At 42.6% G+C, this 21,754-nt stretch overlaps 1 protein-coding gene across 5 annotated transcripts in view; it reads right to left on the reverse strand.

Moving 5' to 3' along the window:
* DPP6 (dipeptidyl peptidase like 6) overlaps positions 1-21,754 on the reverse strand; it is a gene marked incomplete at both ends in the record, with an annotated part of 573,668 nt that overhangs the window by 24,468 nt on the left and 527,446 nt on the right. For all 5 annotated transcript variants that reach the window (XM_084280504.1, XM_084280506.1, XM_084280503.1 and 2 more), the window contains 4 exons: positions 14,090-14,208; positions 16,951-16,998; positions 18,491-18,582; positions 19,178-19,285. In XM_084280504.1, coding sequence (XP_084136630.1) covers positions 14,090-14,208; positions 16,951-16,998; positions 18,491-18,582; positions 19,178-19,285 — 367 coding nt within the window. The remainder of the gene's footprint in view (positions 1-14,089; positions 14,209-16,950; positions 16,999-18,490; positions 18,583-19,177; positions 19,286-21,754) is intronic.

The raw sequence follows: 21,754 nt of genomic DNA on the forward strand, positions 1-21,754 counted from the left end.
CCACAAAAGCCACTGTTTTAATTAGTTTCAGACTACTTTAATAACTATGCTGTTAACAGCAGATGGAAAAGAAGTTGTCTTTCAAATTCCAAACCACTAATAGCATCTTCTCTTTTCCTGGAGAAACAGCTCTTTTGGTATCCGCTGTTTGTGTTAAAGGAGTTTTTCAAGTCAGTCTGCTATTTTGAAGTCTTACTAGCATGGGAGTGAGAACAAGCTCTCCCCGTCCTGCCTTTACCCACGGGATTTCTGACCCATGAACTGCACACAAAGGAGTTGAGACGAAAGACCCAACCTTGGCTTTTAAGTAAGAAAGGGAGTCAAGTGAATGCAAATGTGAATTATATGGTAATTATAATATAAATAGGACGAAGAGATTAAGTCTGTGCATGCTTTCAAACAGCAGAAACTAATTTAAGCTTCATAAGCCTCAGGAAAAGTTGCAAAAGGTCACAGTTTGCCTGGAAGCACTAATTACAGCCTCCCGCTACTGGGTATACAAACCCCTAAGCCTTGTTGTCATCATCCTTGTGTAGGAAACCATTCTGGCCACAACAGATAACGGTCACTCAGTGACCCAAGACGTGAGCAGCCACTGGGCATGCCTTCCAGGCCCCAGCATGGCTGCTGCTGTGCTCACTTAGCGTTCAGCTGGGTGGGAACCTGCACCCACAGTGTTGGGTGATGCCGGGTTCCTGGGGGCTGTTACCGCATTGCAGGACATTGAGCTGCACTTCAGCCTTACCTCTGGGTTTCCTGTGCATCTTGGATTTTGTTAGCCAGATAATCTGGCTAAGATTCCTGGCCTGTTCAGGCACAAGGAGAGAACTGCCTCCCCTCTACCCACCATATTCAGACCCACATAGCACAGAGTGTCAAACACTCTTTCTACTCCTTGCTGTAGACCCCAGATCCGGGCTAAGGACAGCTCAGATGGTTCAGAAAATCTGAACTCTCATGAAGTGCACATAAAGCAGTAAGTAGCACACCTTTCTGTTGAAGCACATCATAACGCTTGCTGTGATGGAAAATCATGTAACTCTAGGCCAGCAGATGAAAACCAGAATTTATTTTTGAATAATAGATACCACTCCACTCTGGGGTGTAGCAGTAAAAATCATCATCAGACAGTCCATAAAACCCTTCCAAATCTTTACTCTGAGGTTTCCTAAAAAATTAAACCAGTGATGTCCATTTCCACTCCACCTCGTCCACTTGATTCCACTCCCTTGAACTATCTGAAATGTCTGCACAACCATCCACCAAAACACCAGAATGACTTCTAGAATTGATCGAAGCAGGAAAATAATATTATATTTAATTTTCATTCAGCTCAGCTCCTGGACCCAACTCAGAGAGAGTCTATTTGTGGCATGGGTGGGTAGCAGACTGGTGAAAAAGCCCCCAAGGTGGACAGAGGCTGGAGTTGGCTCATTCAATAGCAATAGGCTTTGTTTTCCAGTCCCTGTGGTCCCTTGGTCCTCCAAGATGTACTGATGAAAGACACAAAAAGGTGCTTTATTGGGGGGTGTCGTGGTTTCACGCTGGCTGAGGGCCAAGATCCACGCAGCTGCCTGCTCCTTAAAGGAAAAGAGCAGGTTAAAGGGAAGGGGAAGGGGGGTGACAAAGTAAGGGAAGGAAAAAGGAAGAGAAAGGGGCAAATAACCCCAAGATCAAGAAATTAAGAGGCCCGTGGGTTGGGATAAGGATAGTTTACTAAGATAACAGAAAGATACAATGTAACAATACTAACAGGACTTCAAAGCAAAAATATATGAAGCTGCTGATACACAATGCAGTTTCTCACCGAACCACACAACTCAGGCCGTGCCACCCAGAGCCGTCCCAGAACCTGACCGTCCCCCAAGAACCGCGCGTCCCGGAGCCGCCCCAGGCCTTCCTCCCGTCAGCCCCCGATATCCTGGGCAGGACGTAACTGGCGTGGAATACTCTCTTTGGTCAGCTCGGTCACCTGTCCTGGCTTTGCCCCTCCTTTCTCATGAAGAGCTGAGAAAGTCCTTGACTGTCTGACAGCAACTAGAAACATCAGGGTGTTATCAGCACTACTCCCATTTTACTCTTAAACACAGCATTCATCTGCTGTTACAAATGAAATTAACTCCATTCTGACCAAAACCAGGACAGGGGGTTATTGCAGTTCACAGCAAGGTGAGGTGGGACAGAAAGGCACGATCAGTCGGGACAGCAGGTAGAAACCACCTTCTGCTGAGCCCCTTCCTCCTAGTCACCATCTGGGAACTATTGCTTAGGGTGCCTGCAGTAAGGGCAGAGTTTAAAGTTGGCTGTCAGCCTCGGCTGTGTGCTTCAGAGCTACCAGCACAGCTGCAGTGAGGCTTGGTGGCAGCCAGTGCACACTCCTTCAGTAAAACCCAGGAAGCGACCTTCCACGTTCGCTTAAACCTGGGTGTGCCCATTGAGCTTCTCTATCCACAGGCTCTTGATTTGGTTAATAAAACTCCTTTCCACCACCAGTAGTTATTTCAGCATCTAATTAAGTCTCTTTAGTTTACCTCAGCGACATAATTTATTATGATCCTCACCAAAGGTCACCTGAATTGCCAAGCTCTGGCCCTCTTAGCAGGAGCAGCTGTGCTTAGAAAACATTTACTTGAGTTTCAGTAAGAAGTGCTTCAGAGACTCTCTGAGCAGCTTTGCCATTACCATGATGGGTAGTTTTATGATGTTATTAGTTGACACTAAGCCCACATACTTCAGAAATACTGCCAGGCAGCAGGCTTTCTACGTAACTAAGTTCAAGTAAGGATTAAATGGAGGTATTACCCCTGTGCACTTAAGATTTGTTTCAGGCCCTGGAGTGAAATACTTGTACCCACATGTCCTGGTCCTACCCAGGCCAGAGTCATCCTCCTCAGCAGCCAGCCCAGGTGAGCTGAGTCAGCCCGAGCTGTTTCCACACCACTTGACATCACTCCCCCATAAAAGGGGCTGGTTGGGGAGAGGTGCTCCTGGTGCCTCCAGGGCAGTCTGAGTGTGGTTGGGGTGTCAGGTTGGTCCTTGTGTTGTGCAGCACACTGTAACTGTCAGGTTGGTAAGGTATTCTGTATTATTACTGGGTGTGATAACACAGAGTATCTTATCAGAGGTTTATCAATACGGTGATAGGCACTTTATACATGTAAATGTTTTTTTATATATATGCAATGTAATTATATAAATTATACATTTACAAAGAAATATATGAAGTACATAATATACTATATAACATAAAATCCATATTTACATAGAATAGATGTATTTCTATATAATATATAGAAATATATATATATATATAAATATGAGTGAAATTTGCTGTGGGCTGGTATTGTTGTCAGTAAACTGTCCTTATCCCAACCCACAGAGGCTCTGAGTGGTGTGTGGTACTCAGCCTCACCACACCACAGCAGCAAGCTTTCCCCAGCCATCTGCCAGAGATACCACAGGCCACATGCAGTGGTTACCTGGAGAGATTAAGCAGGAACTTTGGCTTCTTCATCTCTCCAAACCAAGAACACATGGGTGTTGACAGAAAACACTCCTAATGAAATGCTCTCCCTGGAGAGTTTGACAAACACTTTTTTTCCTTGTTCAAATCCTACTTAGAAGGCCAATACTTCCATATCTCACACAAGGAGCAAATTGCACACACACAGATGTACCTAAGGAACTGAAAAAGCCATGGGAAGATACCCCTCCCTGCAGCTGCACTGGGTCTCTTCTGTAGCACACTCACGGTGCTGTGAAAACATGTAATACATAATTATGTGCTTTAAGCCAAAATGGGTTGCTACATTTTTTGTCAGTGTGTTACTGCTGATGTAACTCAAAATTCAATCCCTTGTTGAAGAGATCGTTGCTTATCTCTAAGGGCAGGGAGAAATGTTATGATGGCATGGGAAGCTGGTCTTGCTGGAATCCCAACCCACAATCTGCCAAGAGGCTCCTCTGCTGCTCTGGGTACCTCCAGCTCCTGCTGCGGCTGGTAGGAGCTAAGAGCATTCAGCACCTGGGAGGACCACCCCGCTCTTATTAAGGCCTATGATGTAATTACAGACTAGTTATTGAATTGCTATTGAGACGACACATCGTGTGGTACTGTGATCTAACAGCAAATGTAGGGAGCCATGCCTTGTTAACTCTTCACTCCAGTAGGATGTAATCATTTTACATGCTGGTGCTGTTACAGGAGCACTCTCCTGCATACTAATAGCTGGGTTTCTGTGAGGAAGGTTTCTCTGCCCTGAATAGATTGAAGACTCTGGTAATTTATCCATCTAGGAGCTTCTATGCCCCTTATTGTCCCTGCACATCTGAGCATTGCAGCTAGTAATGGATTTTATTTCCACAACACCTCAAGGAAGCTGGCATTACAGGACCTGCTTGAGTTATCTAAAGGAGCTTGTGACAGAGAAAAAAAAAATCAAACTCATGTGTCCTAATAAGCATTTTGCAGTTAGTTAGGGCTTTGAAGACTGTGGGGGGACCTCATTGCAGTCTTCCAGTACCTGAAGGGAGCACAGAAACTGTAAGGGAATCAACTTTTTAGAAGGGCAGACAATGGCAGGACAAGGAGGAATAGATTGAAGCTAAAGAAGGGGAGGTTTAGATTAGATATTAGGGGGAAGTTCTTTACAGAGATTGTGGTGAGGTGCTGGAACAGGCTACCCGGAGAGGTGGTGGATTCCCTGTCCCTGGAAGTGTTCAAGGCCAGGTTGGATGGGACCCTGGGCAACCTTGTCTAGATCATGGCTGGAGGTTGGTGGCCCTGCCTGTGGCAGGGGGGTTGAAACTCTGTGCTCCTTGGGGTCCCTTCCAACCCAGACCATTCTATGATTCTATGACTTGTGGACCACTGTTACCGACCATGTCCTCGACCTCTCCATGTCTAGAGATGGACACAAACAGATGGCAAACAAATGGAAACAACTATTACACTCCACCTGCTTGTAAGTATATGTATCATAGGAGTCCACATTCAACTTGGGATTTAGAGAATCCAGCAGTACTATCCAAATAACATTATTACCTTGTTATAGCAAAGGAACAAAAGAAAACAATCCACCTACTTTTTGCAGGCGTATTTCCCTAAATATTGAGTTGTTTTATAGCCCATAAATAGCCAAATATAACCAGGGAAGAGCCAAGCTGGGTGTTTAGATCATTGCTCGTGCTGATGTTGACCTGAGCATAACTATTCCAGTTCCAGGAATACTATGATGGGACCATGACACACGAAGTTTCTATGTGATATGTAAGGCAATGAGCAATGAGCAAAGCAGTTAGGTTTTGGGGACAAAATGGTGCTTTATGAGCTCATGCTTTATGAATAGCAGACATTTTACATCGATTCACGGCTCCTGGCATCTGCTTGTCCCTAGTTAGTATAAAAAAATGCTTGTCTCCAGATTTTCCATCACTTTGCAGGGATGGTAGTTCTGTCCCAAATGGCACAGGTTAAAAGGTCTGATTAAATGAAGGAACTGAGAAAGATGTAGAAAGAGGTTCATTATTCTTCTGCCTGAAGGCATGAACCAACCTCTTATTGCAGGACCTGGGCAGACAGGTCCCTGATGGGTACATTATTGCAAAAATCCTCAAGGGGGTAATTATGCACCATCCACTGATGGAGACAGGCTACAGAACGAGACACAGTTCTGGTCTCTTCCAGTACCCATTGGCGCTTTTCCTCAGAGTGCCATCTTGCAATATGAGGAAGGAAATGGGGGTCACAATACTTGACTCAAGATGTGGCCATAGGCAAGCCACTAATTCTCGCTCTGCCTCTGCTCCCCACTTGGTAAATGCATGAAAATGATCGTTTGAGGAACTGTTGTAAAAGGCTTCACATATCTTTCCCTAAGTTGAATTAAACACCTATCACAGCATTTATTTTACCAACCATAAAACTTCTATTCCCTCTTCCCTGTATCCTGATAAAGCTCAATATAGAATTATCCTAATATATTAAATAATATTTAGCTCTTCCTATTCAAAGTGATGTAGACGTAAAAATTGCCGCCAATAATGTGGCTGTGATGATCTCATTCCCTCCACATATTACTGGAGAAACTGAAGCAAAATGTGGTTTGATTCACTCAAGGTGAAAGACAAATGTCACGATCTTCTTTACCAAACCAGAAAGGATTCAGACACTTTTACTCAGAAAGTACATCCCTAGCACTAGAAACCCCTGGGATTTTTTTTTTTTTGTTATGAATATTACAGAAAAAAAATTTTCTCATGAGCCATATGCTAGAACCAGTACAATTTTTGTGAAAATATTTAGTGATTAAAACTCAGACTTGTAGGATTATGTAGATTTATGGAATTTCAGGGAAAAAAGTTCCCCAAACTCAGCATTATAAAAAGTGCAAATGAAATGGACTGAAGAAGATGGGCAAAGTAAAATGTTAATTTGTTAGAGCGAAATTCATCAACAAATCCTAACACTGCATTGGGTTTAATGGAACTTGTCTTCGGGATGCATTCAAGCCTAGCTAGCCCAGCTCTCCCATGAGAGAATAAAAAACTAGTAGGAGATTTTCAAAAATGCATATTCTCAAAGAAGACAAGGTCTTTATGCAGTAATGACATCTAAGTATACTCATAATACTAGAAACAATGCCTAGAATTTTATATTTATGAACATAAAAAATATTTAAATATCATGTTTTTTAAATCCTTGAGCTGAACTATGTAGTGGTGCTGGATGTTGGCCTTTCAAAGGGTGTTCCCACCTACCTACCCGTCCACCCATTGGCTGAGCTTATTTTACAATGTGCAGCACTGGGCTGTGCAGCACATGAGACACCATTAATAACCCAGTTTTCCTACTTTTCTGATGTCCAGCCTCCTTTAAAAGTTGGATTTTTTTCACCCAGGAGTGCTTGGTAAAAAGCTCTTGAGACATGACTAAATGAAAGCAGGTGAGGTGCTAGTTAGCAGTCACTAACAGGGTTTAGAAAGACTGCGCCATTCAAGGACATGAGCCCTCTTTTGAATCCTGGTCCAAACAAGATGAATGCTGAGCTGATGCACCCTCCTAAAGTTGATGATTTCACTTAATGTCTTTTGTAATTTAGACTCGCCCACACTCAAACTTTCTGTGTATATGGTATCTTCCAGAAGTGCAACCATACATTTCAGACTTGCATCATCTGCGCGGGCAGGAGCTTGTGGTGCGACCGCATCAGAGGACAATCTGGAGTTGTAAATGATTCCAAATGGAGTTGTAAAATGATTCCAAAACGTGGGTTTGGATGTCTCCAGGATGAACCATGCTACACCATGCTCTGGACTCTGCGGTGCTAAAATATGCTTAAAAGTGAGGTGAGGACACCCTGCCACAAAGCAGAGAGATGATTTGATGCAACTTGGTTGTGAAAGTCTTTGCTAACTCCAACAAAAACCCGGGAAAAAAAAGAAATGTAGAATAATAAAAGGAGTTTTTAATGCTCAGAATAAACCTAATAAGTGGAAGCAGCGAGTAATGCTCCTAAGTGTTTCCATGTCCAGATGGTGTTTCCATATTTCACCAAGAGGGAGGAAAGAAGATAATTAGATGTTCAAGAAACAGTTGAAGGAGCTAAGAAGTTTATAGCTACATGCTGCCTCCAGAAAGAACAAAATCACAGCACTTGCCTTTAAAAACTCATAAATACGTAAAGAATCACATGTGCAATGGTATGAGGAACTTGACTCAGACTATCGCTAATTTGGTTGTGTTGCTTCTTCATTAGTATCAATCACTCTCAAAGAAAATCCTTAAGATGCAACGTTTTCCTACTCTGTGCTTTTGTACCACTTGTCCTCTGTTTATGGGACTGAACCAGGATTTTACCTGGTGGGACGAAGAGCTATAAATCCCATTTTTAGTGTTTTCCCAGGCCTATAGGCATCCTTCAGTACTGTAGGGCCAGGAGTGCAGTTACAGAGCTGCCATCGTGGCTGCTGGCTCAGAGGACATACCTGGGGAAAAGCAGATGTATTTCCAGATAAATCCCTTTCCCTGTGGTTCTTTAGGTATTTTATCAAGCACAGCTCGGTTACAACACAACATTTTGCACTACAGCTACAAAACTGCCTGCTAGGAAAGGCAGAAATGACTTTATTTCTGTTACCTGTGATTATTGATCTGCGGCATCTAGGCTAAGCTGCTGATAACTGCAGTACTAGTGAGGACATCCAAATCAGGTGATAATGCTTTAACATTTTTGTTAGAAGAGTCTATTTTCCTTTCTCCAAAGAAAGAGGCAGCTTTAAAGTCATCTGACCTGCAAAATGCTGACAGTAAAGACTATCAGTCAGCTACAAACATAGGTTCCAGCAGAGATAATCTTCAAAAAGCCAGGCTAAACTATAGTGATTTTATGGTATTTTGAATCAAAACACAATCTCACTCTTTTGGAAAAGGAGGAGGGACTCGAGACCTATACAAGAATATAGTGTTCCCTGTTCTAAGCTACCCTGTTGTTTCTTTTCAAAGTGAAAGCTGTTTTTCCCAAAATTGGTCGATGAATGAAAGGATAACAAAGAATGCAGTGGCAAAGGCACTCCTCTATCAGCAGCAACCACACTGACCATAAGGCAATAGCTTTCACTCAGCCCTCATTACAGTCCTCTCCCTAACTACCAATTTTCTTCATGCCATCCCTAAATATGATTAATCCCTTCCTGATAAGGCATGATTATGAAGAATTTTAATTAGGAGGCCTCCTATCATATTCATCATGTATTAAATGGCACTGATTGCAGTAATGTATGCACGTGCCAGAGGTCTTCGCTCTTTCTCTCATCTCAAAGCTAGAAGGCCTGAACCCTTTGTGAGGAACCCCAAACCTCCCTAGGTGCATGGAGCTGGCAAATATCAGCTTACAGCCAAGGTCAGTTGATGGAGACTGGCCAACCAATGTAAAGGTTATTACAAAGCCTCTGTCAGCCATAGCAGGGTCTTGAACTCCAGCATCCAGAAAATCTTTGCCAGTTCCACTGTTAAAACAAAAGTCTCTGTGACTTCACAGATTTTTTTTATGAGTGAAGATGCTGTAACCAAACCTGCTACACGGGGTGCTACAGAGGACAAGTTAGCCTGCAATAGAGATTGTTGCACATCCTTTCTTCCCCCATGGAAACTTCTTTAGGACTCAAGTATTAATCGCGCTGGCAGGTTAAATCCTTGAGTGATGGAAGGAGCAGTTGGAGACAAGGTGCACCTATTTAAAATGGAAATACTAAACCACTATACAGCTGACAACACTCATCGTCACTTAAGGCTTCCTCCATCAGTAGAGGAGCTATCACTTAAAACTGGGCTTTAGTGCTTTACTGAGCTCTGTGGAGAAGGACCTGGGGGTCCTGGTTGATGACAGGTTGGCCATGAGCCAGCAGTGTGCCCTGGTGCCTAAGAGGGCCAATGGGATCCTGGAGTGCATCTGGAGGAGTGTAGCCAGCAGGTCAAAGGAGGTGATCCTCCCCCTCTACTCTGCCCTGGTCAGGCCCCACCTGGAGTAGTGTCCAGTTCTGGGCTCCCTGGTATAAAAAAGACAGGGGTCTCCTGAAGAGAGTCCAGAGAAGGGCTACAAAGATGATTAAGGGCCTGGAGCATCTCCCCTATGAGGAAAGGCTGAGTGAGCTGGGACTGTTCAGTCTAGAGAAGAGTAAGGGGGGACCTTATTAATGTTTATAAATATCTTAAGTATGGGATGCAGGGGGAATCGGCCAGCCCCTTTTCAGTGGTCTGTGTAGACAGGACAAGGGGCAATGGCTGCAAGTTGGAGCACAGGAAGTTCCACACCAACATGGGGAAGAACTTTTTCACAGTGAGGGTGACAGAGCCCTGGGACAGGCTGCCCAGGGAAGTGGTGGAGTCTCCATCTCTGGAGATATTCAAGACCCGTCTGGATGCCTATCTGTGCAATATGAGCTAGGGAGCCTGCTCTGGCAGGGGGGTTGGACCCGACGATCTCTGAAGGTCCCTTCCAACCCCTATGATTCTATAATACTGTGATCCTTCAGCCTTGCAGCGTATGTGTCTGAGCCCTGCTAAAGAAACAGCAACAAATTGCTTTCCACAGCCCCAACTTGCAATTTCTTACCCTTTTCTCTATGCAATTCATTTTTACATTGCATTCCAGATGAAAAAACTCTGCCCTGAATTAAATTTATGTATAAAGTAGCAAAACACTTCCATCCAGATCTTCTTTCTGTTTATCTTAGAGGAATCAATGGCAGTGCCTGTGCTAGTTTATGAGAGGAGACAAAAGTGTAAGCTCATATTTTATGATGAACATGACAGTAGGAGTGACCTTGTTCCAGCACATATTGCTTTTTCGACAGTGTCTAGAGGAGATAATCTAACAGCAGTCTGCAAAGCATCATGTTTCCTTAGATCTCGCTACAGTAATTCAATCATGAGCATATAAAATTAGATGAAAAATAAGGTAACTAGCCTTCTGGGACTGAGTGATTGCAATAAATGTTGCCTCCTGACAGTAAGCATTACACTGTCCTCTTGAAAGAGAGGTTACCTTTTATTATAGCATACTTCTTCCCTCATTTCAGTCTGTGCCAAGTACCACTGCTGTTAAGCACAGTCTGCAGGACAGTAAAAAAAATCCTTTAAAACAATTATTATGCCACCTCTGAGGCACCAAATCAGTGAGTAAAAAACTTCCAACTCTTGATCTCTTGACCTTTGGGATCAAATGAGCAGCGCTAGACCTTTCTTGTTGTGTGGGGTTTTTGTTGTTTTTTTAAAAATATACATGTTTTCCCTTGCTTTCAGTATCATATTATCACTTTGTAAGAATTGTTTGCTTAATTAAATCTTACAACCCTTGCCATCCATTTCAGAGAGGTTAAGCTGAGCCACAGTCATGTCTGTGTCTCTAAACTCAGCCAAGTTTCCACTGGAGATCACAAAGCAAGTTAATAAAAGGGACAGAGTGAAACTGAGGTATGGTGGAAGTTTGTCTCTTAACAGTCAGTACAGAAATTGTTTTCAAGCCATAAATATTTGCCCATATGATCGTCCTGAGGACAGCTGAGAGATTACATTTAAAAAAAAAAAATAACTACAGACTTGATCAGAGTAAAATCATTGAAGTTTAGCTACCTTTGAAGACACCTGAACGTCTGAAATGAAGTCATACACCAGTTACTGCCATAAACAAATATTTTTGTAGGCAAGCACAGAATAAGCAGCAAGACCTGAGCTCTGTGTGCTTTTATACAAAGTAGATGCAGAAGGTAGTAGCAAAAACCAACAGGTACTGTCTGCCACTTTCTGGTCATTAATATCGACTCCAGCTGTGATTGCTTGGAAGAAGCAGAGGTGGGAACTTCAGGCAGAAGCCCTTGGGCAGCACACATTGTAAGACTTGTCCACCCTGGCAGGCTGCTGTTGCTCCACCTGTTCGATCAATGGTAGGATAAGCAGCGCTCCTTGGTATGTCCTCATTCAAGTAGCTTTCTTCATCTTTGTGTTGTATGTTTTATGAAGAAATAGGATTTCATAGAATCATAGAATGGTTTGGGCTGGAAAGGACCTTAAAGATCATGAAGTTCCAGGGACACCTTTCACTAGGCTGCTCAAGGCCCCATCCAGCCTGGCCTTGAACACCTCCAGGGAGGGGGGAGCCACCACTTCCCTGGGCAACCTGTGCCAGAGCCTCACCAATGATTTCCTGCTAATCATAAAAGATACTCGAATATGACTGCTTCCAAGCAATAAAGTAACAGCCTGAGAAAGCAAGGTAAGGCCAAATTCCAGCTAAGCAGCCTGAAGAGCTAAGAAAAAGGATGTCTTTTATTAGTGGAACCAAGTGATTCTCCATCAAACCACAATAGCTCTACCCTAGTTGTATGACCATAGTCTAAGGGGATGATTACTTCTACCCAGAGGTCTGCATTTCAGCCAGACCTGACCCACATCAGCACTAACAGGAGCCAAAGGGAGCTGTCTCTGCTGTACATGTCCCCATAGCAGATATCTGAAGTTGGACAGATCCAACACAAACAGAGCTTAAAAATAAAATATTGTTCCTGTAAACTGCTTGAAAGCAAAGAAGTTGAAATACCTCTCACTTTTAGTTATGTAAATCAGGAATGACTCCATCAAATGTAATGGACTGATATTTTTATAAAAAGAAAATCATCTAATTTCTACATATTTTGCAAAGGTGTCTGAATGGAGATATCAACATGAGCTCCATGGATCAAGCTGTGCTGCATTTGTGTCACTCTGAGATTACAGTTTGAGAATTTAGTCCTGTATAATGAAAATTCAGACAAAGATATACTCATCAGATAAAAACATGTAATGACCTGATAATGGAGGTATTGTCTACAGCAGCTGAGAATACGGCCCATAGTTTGTTGCACAAAATCATTATCATGTGTACTTGGATTAATGTACATGCTAATAAAACTTGTTAATCTCTTCAGGTATCACTGCAAGGTTTTTTTTGAATGAGACATAGTGTAATCCAAACATACCACCTCATAATTGTTGATAAGACCCTTTACAAGCCTTAATCTTGTTATTCACAAATGGTTCTAATTATGGTAGAACAATTATCTTGGTCCAAATAGAACAGTCACTTTCTCTAGTAGCAATTCACAACTTTTCTTGAAGTGAAAACAAGAAGAAGAAGAAGAATATAGACGGATTTTCTTTTAAAGAGACAAGCTTCAGAAAGTTTAGCACAGAACTGGATGTTCTGTGGGCAATGACACTTCTCTGCATGTGCCCGCCATGCTTACAGAAGAGATTCACATGTAGTCCATTAAGTTAATTAGTCCATTGTGCTGTCAATGCCGCTTCACTGTATTGAAATGATCCCCAAATACAGTCTGTCTTTCCTCCTTGGGGCAGAACTTGTTTTTACAAACATCCATGTCCGGTTGTTTTGCCTGGTATCACGCTAAGCATTCTGCTTCTCCCCTTTATCTTGATTATCCTGGTTATTTCCCATTTTGCCACCTCAAATAGTTCTTCATTAACCTTAGTATTCACCACAAACAGTTACTGGCACCAACGGGTACTTGCCAGTCAGAGAAGGGGCAGTCCACACATCACCAACTGGACTGCTGGCATTCAGCGGAGAGAGAACTTCGAGCTGCTCTACACCAGCAAACACAACAGCTACTTATTTTTATGCCACACACATGTTTGCTTGTACCTGAGCTGTCAAAAACACAGCATTCCTTGTTGGCTGCTTTGCAAGAGTTGCTTTAGAGGGTGGGCAGCCATTTGAGCTGCTTCAGTCATAGCAGCAGACGACCAGGTACTGCAATACGTGTCATGGGGGGACTGCAATCCAATTCTGTGTGCATGCAGTGTACATGCAATTTAGGATGATTCAGTAGAGTTAATTTCCAGAGGATTGAATGCTATGGAGTTTTGCATGTATTGTTAACAGAACTGTGAAAAGGCGACTTTTACAGCTCTTCTCCTTAGCCCTCTGGATGCTGTAAGGCATTTTCAACACTAGAAATCTGTGTCAGACCTGTAGATTGCTCCAAGCTAAGGGAAATTTATAGTGAGCCAGCAGTGAAATGCCAGATATTCTGTACTCACATTGCCCATCAAGTAGCTTTTTGCAAATCACCTTTTCTTGGTAAACCAGCTTTTCATTGTAACTTATCTACTCTGAATCACCCTGCTCACAGTACTGGCACAAGTTGATGCCTTTGAAACTGTCCCAGTCACCCACAGTTAATCCCACCTCACTGGTTTATCGCTCTCAAACTGTCTGACATTTTCGCTCCTCTTGGTTTTGCTGTTACTTTAACTTAAGGATGCTTGGAGTGGCTAAAGGTACCTCTATCTTCAATAGTCTGATATATATGGAAAAAGTTACACATACCTGCACTTACTTAAAAAAGCCCCAACTATATAAAAGAAAAAAAAACACCCATGTTAACAACAAAGCTTTAAAAGCAAAGTGACCCAGATATTTGTCCAGCCTTTCAAAGCTGCCCACAGGTATGCAGGATATCTAAAGATACCGATGCTGGCTCCAAATCCTATCCTTCAGCACAGCAACAGCAATAACAAAAACCAACATACCTTCACATGTCAGTAGGAAGTATTCCAGATTGTGACTGAAGGATGCACTGAAGTAAGTGCAGTTTTCAATCAGATCACAGGACAGGCACCGCCTGTTGAAGTTTCCATTTGTGCTTGCGCTGAAAAAGTTAATACAAGTCCATGAAGGTCACCGAGCAAATGCTATCTGGAATCAACATTACTTGAACCTTACTGTACTGTGGAATAAGAACATAAATATAATGTGTCCAACATTAGTAAGAGACAAAGCATTTCCATTTGGTTGAGTTTAAACAGCAGTAATGGCTTTTTTTTTTTGCCTGAATGGAGACTATATGAAAGGATACTGATGTGGGGATTTTTTGCAAGGTCAGGTGGTTATGAAGGGAGGTATAGTTTTTAAAAGAAAATGATGGTTGCAATTCCATGAGAGGAAATTATAATTTGGTGAATGAAGGCATGAAACAGTGGAGCAGTATTTCTACACCTACTTATAGTTTAACGGACAATAACGAGCTAGGATTGCTTTATCTAAGTTTGCCTGGTTGCCTCACTAGTCTGATTTGCCAGCAGCTGTCTCAGAGGCCAAAGCCCTTTTTGGAGGTTTAAATAGTCTCTCTTATAACATCCAAGTGAAAAGGGAAGACTGCATTTAAGGGTCTGCTTCTGAAGAAGGTATTGTGGTCTGTCCATATGCTCACAAGTGTTTTGTAAGAGTCTACTGAAGGGTGAAAAAGGAATTTTAGATTATTAGCAAATAAAGATTTTGCACTTCAAAATGCTTCAAGAATATTAACTAATAGATGTTTCCAATATTGCTGTAAGTCAGATGAGTGTTTTTTGCTACTATTTCAAGTTAGAAAGATATGAGGCTGAGCAACCTACTAAGAGCCACAGACACTGATCTGAGTTGCTCTCAGGTTTTGTTTAGGCTCAGAACATGGCTCTGCCTTAAATTCTGTTTCAGAGCTGCTAGATCAGCCAAAAAAAAGGAAAAGAAAAAAGAAAAAAAACCCCCAGCTTTTAATCTGATATAAGCTGCTAGATCTCCAGTGGAACTCTGTTGATGAACATCTGCCAAGGATGCTTCTGAGATAATTCCCTTGGGCTGGGACAAGAGACAGACAGTCAAACTATCCAAACAGGAAATCAAGTACCTGAAGTGAGGCAAAGGTCTCTGTGCAATCAAAGTGAGCTCAAGAACGTTGACATTTTGGGCATCAATTTCCCTGTTGCCTATGTGGGCAGGTGAGGGTAAGGAGGCACCAGGATGAGCTGCACACCAAGATGAGCAAGAGATGCAAAGATCTTTGACTCATGTCAGCAGCTCTCGTGCAGCTGTGCCCACACTCAGCTTTTAAAAAGAGTTTTTCTTCCCATTTAAATAGAAATTAACGGTCATGATATTTTTTTTTCAAGGAAATAAACACTGAGCAGTTACTCTCATAAACCTGTGGAGTGCCATGAACAGGCATAGAAGTCCCAAAAGGGAAAAATACTAGATTACAGGTTATTTAGTTTGCTCTAGTTTCCTTCCCACTGAGGGGAAAAAACCTTTGACATCATGTTAGAGAAGGAAACTGCACTGACTGTCCCATATCAACTAATGCCCTTCACTGCAGATGCTGAAATGACAGCAGGAGGATTTAGAAGAAAACCAGGAGAAATGGAATTATGACTCCAAAGTTACTACTTCAAAGTCTGGCTTTCCTCCCCTTTGTAATCTGTTCCCACAATATGCCAATAGCTTACCAAAATCCAGACTTTTACTCGTACAGTAACAGAGGATACTAAAGTCACCTGGAATTGCAGAACAACATTTGCAAACACATAGGTATTTCTTTCCAATTTTGTGAAGAGATGAGGTGCTCTCAAATTTTCATGAAAACTGCTATCTGGAAGTACAAAAATAGTCTATACCATTGGTTTATGTAATTCTGAATTCTTTCTGGTGTAAAAAAGTTCAGTTGGAAAGTTTTCTGACAGTTTATCAATCTTGAGACCGATTTAAAATTTGCAATAAAATGAGAAAATTGCCAAGTGAAAAACATTTCCAAAGGTCGAGCATTTTGTTTACTATTGTTGTGCTGTTCTATCTATCACAATCTCTATGAGTTAATGGTATAGTTAATGTTATGAGGCAACACTACAGGCCTGGGGCAGAGCATCTGGAGAGCTCCCTGGACAAGGACCTGGGCATATTAGGTGACAGCCATCTGAACATGAGCTGGCAGTGTGCTCAGGTGTCCAAGAAGACCAATGGCATCCTGGCCTTTATCAGGAACAGAGTGGCCAGCAGGACTAGGGAAGTGATCGTTCCATTATACTCAGCTCTGGTGAGGCTGCACCTTGAGTGCTGTGTCCGGTTTTGGGCCCCTCACTACAGGAAGGATGTTGAGATGCTGAAGAGCATCCAGAGGAGGGCGATGAAACTGGTGAAGGGCCTGGAGCACAAGTCCTGTGAGGAATGGCTGAGGGAGCTGGGGCTTTTTAATCTTGAGAAAAGGAGGCTGAGGGGAGACCTTAGTGCTCTCTACAGCTGCCTGCAAGGTGACTGCAGAGATGTCGGGGTTGGTCTCTTCTCTCGGCTGACAAGCGATAGGAAGAGAGATCAGAAAGAATGTCTTTACTGAAGAGATTGTCAAGCATTGGTACAGGCCGCCCAGGGAGGTGGTAGAGTCACCATCCCTGTATTTAAAAGGCATGTCGATGAAGTGCTTGAGGACATGATCTAGAGGTGGACTAGTCAGGGTTAGGCTGTGGTTGGACTCGATGATCTAAAGGGTCTCTTCTAACCCAGGTGATTCTATGATTGTATGAAATGATTTGTGTATGACACAAAAAATGGGAAGCTCAGTATGTGAAGCTAACAAAGCAAATACCTGTATAAGTGTCGCCTTCTTGGCAAATCTTCTGTGCTGTGGAAATAACTGTGGAAAAAAATCACAAGTATATTATTAGAAGGATGTTCACACATCTCTCATACAAGAACATCTTTATTCATGTAGCCATTTTCCTGATCTTGTAATGGCAAGCAAAGTTTAAACTGTATTAGAAAAACATAGTGAGTGATACATTACTCCAGAGGCTCAAGCAAGTACATTTCAGGCTGCACTGCAGTGAAGTGTGGAAATGTTTGGGTCCTAGACTGGTCAGCAGATCAGAAAGGATCAACTGGTTATGTGGAAGGCTTTAACATCTTTACCTCAAGCTTTATGGTGCAGAATTACCTTTAAACACCTTTCTTTTTCCTCTAGGACCAGATTTTCCTTCTTTGATCACTTTTTACTCTTTGCCCAGATAGCTAATCAAGGTATGGTGTGAAACCCACTGAAAGGTCATCTTGTGCAACTTTGGTGACCTCCTTCTCTGGCCAAGCAGTGAAAGCCCTGCTGTGTGGTGACAGCTTCTGAAGGTAACAGGGAGGTGCTGCTGGAGGTGGCCACCCTCAGCCCAATGTGCAGGGTCCAGATTGATCCTTCAATGAATGTCTGGTGAATAATCACAGACCACAGTGGCAAATGTAGCACCCATGGGCTGCTGACACCCAAATAACGTGTCAGGAGAGATATCTAGCCCAACTGGTCTGCTTCCAATGGGATGCACTTGCCAAGAGGTAGATTTTGATTGCAGAAACTGCACACAGTATTTTCTCCCTGACCAGGAAGTTGCTAGTTTGCTACTTAGCTCTGCCAACTGGTAAAAATCCTTATGTGGTCCTGAAGTAATTGGCAATTGAGTCTTCAAGGAGCATTGTGCTCTTAATGATCATTCAAAGTTTATCATCTTCCAGGGTCTTTTTACTCAGCTGTTCAGTGACCTTAAGAAAATGAGAGGCAGGAGCCTTGTATGCAGCTGAAGCTTTGCCAGGGAAGGTTTCTATATGGTATTTGACTCTGGAAAACCTTCCAAAGATTTTATGAGATGACTTTCTGAGATGAATTTTAAAAAGTAAACATTTACAGAAGTTATTTAAAAGCATAAAGGGCAAGTGTGAAGAAGGGTGTTTGGGTTGGTTTTTTTTTTTGTATTCTATCTAAATACTTTTTTCCTAATGCATGGATATTTTTGCAGGTCAATAAAGATCCTTTCTAAAACTAACTATTGACGTGGCCAGTGAAAACAGACATCAGAGGTTAACTTCAGAAGTTGCAGAAATCACCAGAGATCATTCCTCTACACAAATGTATTTAATAGTCACAGGCAGAAAGGTATGAACTCAACTGAGAAAACCAAACGAAGACAAGATATTTGGAACGGTGGGAGAGGTTAAGCTAAAACAGATATAGCTGCTTCTGCTGCCTTACCCCCTATCTCCTCATCATCATACATTTCAGATGCATACACAGCACCACTGTAACTAACCCTACAGTCCAGGGCTAAACAAGGGAAGACTGATTTGTCGGACCAAAGTTTACTTACATTTTATGCCTCTTTTCATCGTATGCCAGTATCTTTGTCACATCCCAGTCGCCAGACGTAATAGACTGTAAGTTATCGCTGCTACTATTGGGCTGCCAGAAGGAAAATAGAATTAGATTTCTTTATTCTTAAAAGAAGATATCTAAGCAAAGCTTCTCTGCTGAAAAAGGCAGCTCTTTTGACTCTGCTACCTATTAAAAATAAACCACACACTTGCAATGTCCACCCCTCCCCCCGCTATTTCTATGAATTTAAAGGCATAAAAATAATATGGAGTCAGAATGATTTTAACCATAACTCCACTGAAGATAATGGGATGAATTCAGCAGAGAACAGCTTCAAACCCCTTCCTCTAATCCAGCATGCCCACGAGCTTCTGATTAATCCTTTATGACAGTACAGGGATTTACTTCTTTATGCACAACTAAGAAGGTATTAAAAAACCCCAAAACAAAGCGATGATATTGTTTGGAAAGAGACAGTTGCTCAATCTTTTTCTTTTAAGTATCTCATTTAGAAATTCACGTTATCTTATGCCAAATAAACCATCATTGAGGTTTTTCCTTTATGTGCAAGTCCCACATTTCACATTTTCATCTTCCAGTCTCACCAGTATAAGCACAGATACTGCATTTGATCGCTTTCTACTGCAGGTGAGACCCAAAGCAGCGGCAGTGAGTAAGTTACCTGTGATGATGACATGGCGATGTGGTAGAACTTCCCACGTCCTCCCTGGGGAATGGCTCGGACAAAGAAAAACTTTCGCCCATCCTTGGAAAAAATTGGCTCTTCATTCTGGAAGCAGCAAATTCAAGGGTTGTATTACCATTCATTTATTGTGTTTAAAATCGCTCAGCACTGCAAAACCCCGTGAAATTAATTCATGTTGAAACATGGTGTTCTTTAACTGCAATCTGAGGTAAACAAAACCCCCACTGAAAACTGGAGAAAGTTTTGAAAAATTATTGCTCCTGCGCTTTGGGGAAAGCAGACACCTTTCAGCCATGGGAAGACAGGGAGACAGGCAGTACAGAGAGTCCCTTGGCTATCATGTAAATCTCCATGTGCAAAGCACGTATAGAGCTGACTGCTTAGGGCAGCTGGAATTAAGCTGTTAGAAATGGTTTGAACCTTGTTGGCATGAGTATGACAAACCCTGTTCATTCTGCTGGAAGAACTGATTTATTCCTGTCCTCAAGGAAACACCACTAACAGCATCTAACTGCTGGGGTTTTTTTTCCTACTCTCTTACAAATGCTTATTTCACTGAATTATTTACGAAGGGGAGGATATCTTGCAAAACTGTCTTTGACACAGAGCTCCCAGGTGAACAGGATGATTGACTGTTACTGGGTGACTGGAACTTTCAACCAGCGACAGAAGAGGCTCAGCAGAAGGAAATGAAACACCACATATGGCAAGCAAGCATTTCCTGGAAAGGCCTTTGTTTTCTTCTTGCACAGGAACCCTGAGACACGTGGGAAGTCGCCACTGCAGGAGATGCCTGAACAGCAGATTACAAAGGAAAGCAGAAGGATGGTCCATATGGTGTGACACAGCAGCACTGTACCGAGGGAACCGGCTAGTTGAAGGTCCTCTGCTCTGCATCCTGAATAGCTGGGATTAAACCAAGGTCTGGACCTCTGCTGACCCTTGCCTGTGATATCAGGCTTTCCTGGGAACTGGCTGAGCCCTGCCTGCCCCATCCCTTGCTCCATGGAGCTTCATGACTCCTTCAAGGGAACCTGTTGCTCGGCCTCTTTTGGGCTGTCCTTTGGTTCAGTGTTCATCAAACAGCCCATCTTTCTGCTCAACACGTGTCAAGATGCCACACTGAACCAGCAAGAACTTGACTACAAAAGGAGACTTACAGCTAATGCAAACACCTACAGCAAAGAAATAAACATTTTTATTTCTCATCAGCTAACACATTATTCTTACTGTATGTTCCTTTGCTCCCAGTTCTTTACTGATTAATTCTTTTCCGAGGTTTATCAGATTTATCAACACTGTATTAGGCATTCAAAATCTTTGGTTTTCCTTTCATTTCCCCCTGCTTAGGCTTTCAGTATATTTTAAAATATGCCCCTTTACAGTTAGGTGCAGTTCTACAAAATAATGGTTCCATTTGTTTCAGACGTCGTTCTGGAGCTTGAAACACGAAACTCTGTATTATTTCTAAATGTCTTTCGTGACAGGAGAAACCTCCTTGCAAAACAACTGCCATAACCTGGGGAAACCTTCTGCTCAGCATGCAGAGGGTAAAGAGCTAAGGTAAAGAGCAATGAGTTCACCCTTCCTTTCTCTACCCGCGCCTACCGCTTTATATATCCCAGCAATCTGTCTCCGACAGCGGGAGCAGGCGTTGTGTGGATTAGTGTAAGGTTCATTCAGAGTTACAGGGGAAGGAGGAACACGGCATGGGTGACAGATGCGAGGCGTTAGCGCTCGGCTGATGTTGTGAGACAACCTGTTTGCGTGTTCCCATCGCCGGAAAGGCAACACATTAATACAACAAGAGCTTTATGGTCTTGACAGAGATGGTGACTTATCCCAGATGGCAAATGGGGGAGGACGTCAGGCTGAAAGGCTTTTGGAACGGGATTTTGTACTGTAGGGAGCTGTACTGGGCATGTAATTAAAATACTGCTCATGTGATGCAGTTTGAGCCATTGGCTGACTGTTTTCAACTAAATGCCCAAAAAAGTAGAACAGAAGAGCACTCATTGAAAATAACAGCAGAACAGTTTAATGCTGAAAAAATAAACTACTTTCCCTATTAAGCAGGTAGGGAATCTCTGGAAGATTTTCCCCAGGAGGCATATGGAAGAATACAGTATCAGAAGGTATGAAAAGGGATTAATCAAACTTATGATTCATTAACTGACCATAAAGGGAGCAGACATGGATATACTCTCAAGTATCTTTAAACTTTTTATTTTAGATGGTGATGAAATAGGAGAGGACTGGGCTGCAAAAAGGAGCCGGCTCACACGCTGTCCTTAAACACCATCAGCTGCTGTAACTGCTAAAGATGGAATGATGGAGCAGAGGAAACAGAGGTGTGGCTCACTGGGGCGCTTCTTAAGTCATTATGGCTCTTCTTGTATTTTGGTCAGCTAGATCTCTGTATTCTGACAAATGGCTTCTACCCAAACAACCAAGATCCTCCACTAGATGAAATCACAACTTCTCACTTAAGTGCTAAGGACGCTGTAACCATAAGCTGCTACATTAGCTCCAACAGATGAATTAGGGCATTTG

The sequence above is a fragment of the Gallinula chloropus genome (assembly GCF_964237585.1).
Source record: "Gallinula chloropus genome assembly, chromosome: 2".
Taxonomy (NCBI): domain Eukaryota; kingdom Metazoa; phylum Chordata; class Aves; order Gruiformes; family Rallidae; genus Gallinula; species Gallinula chloropus.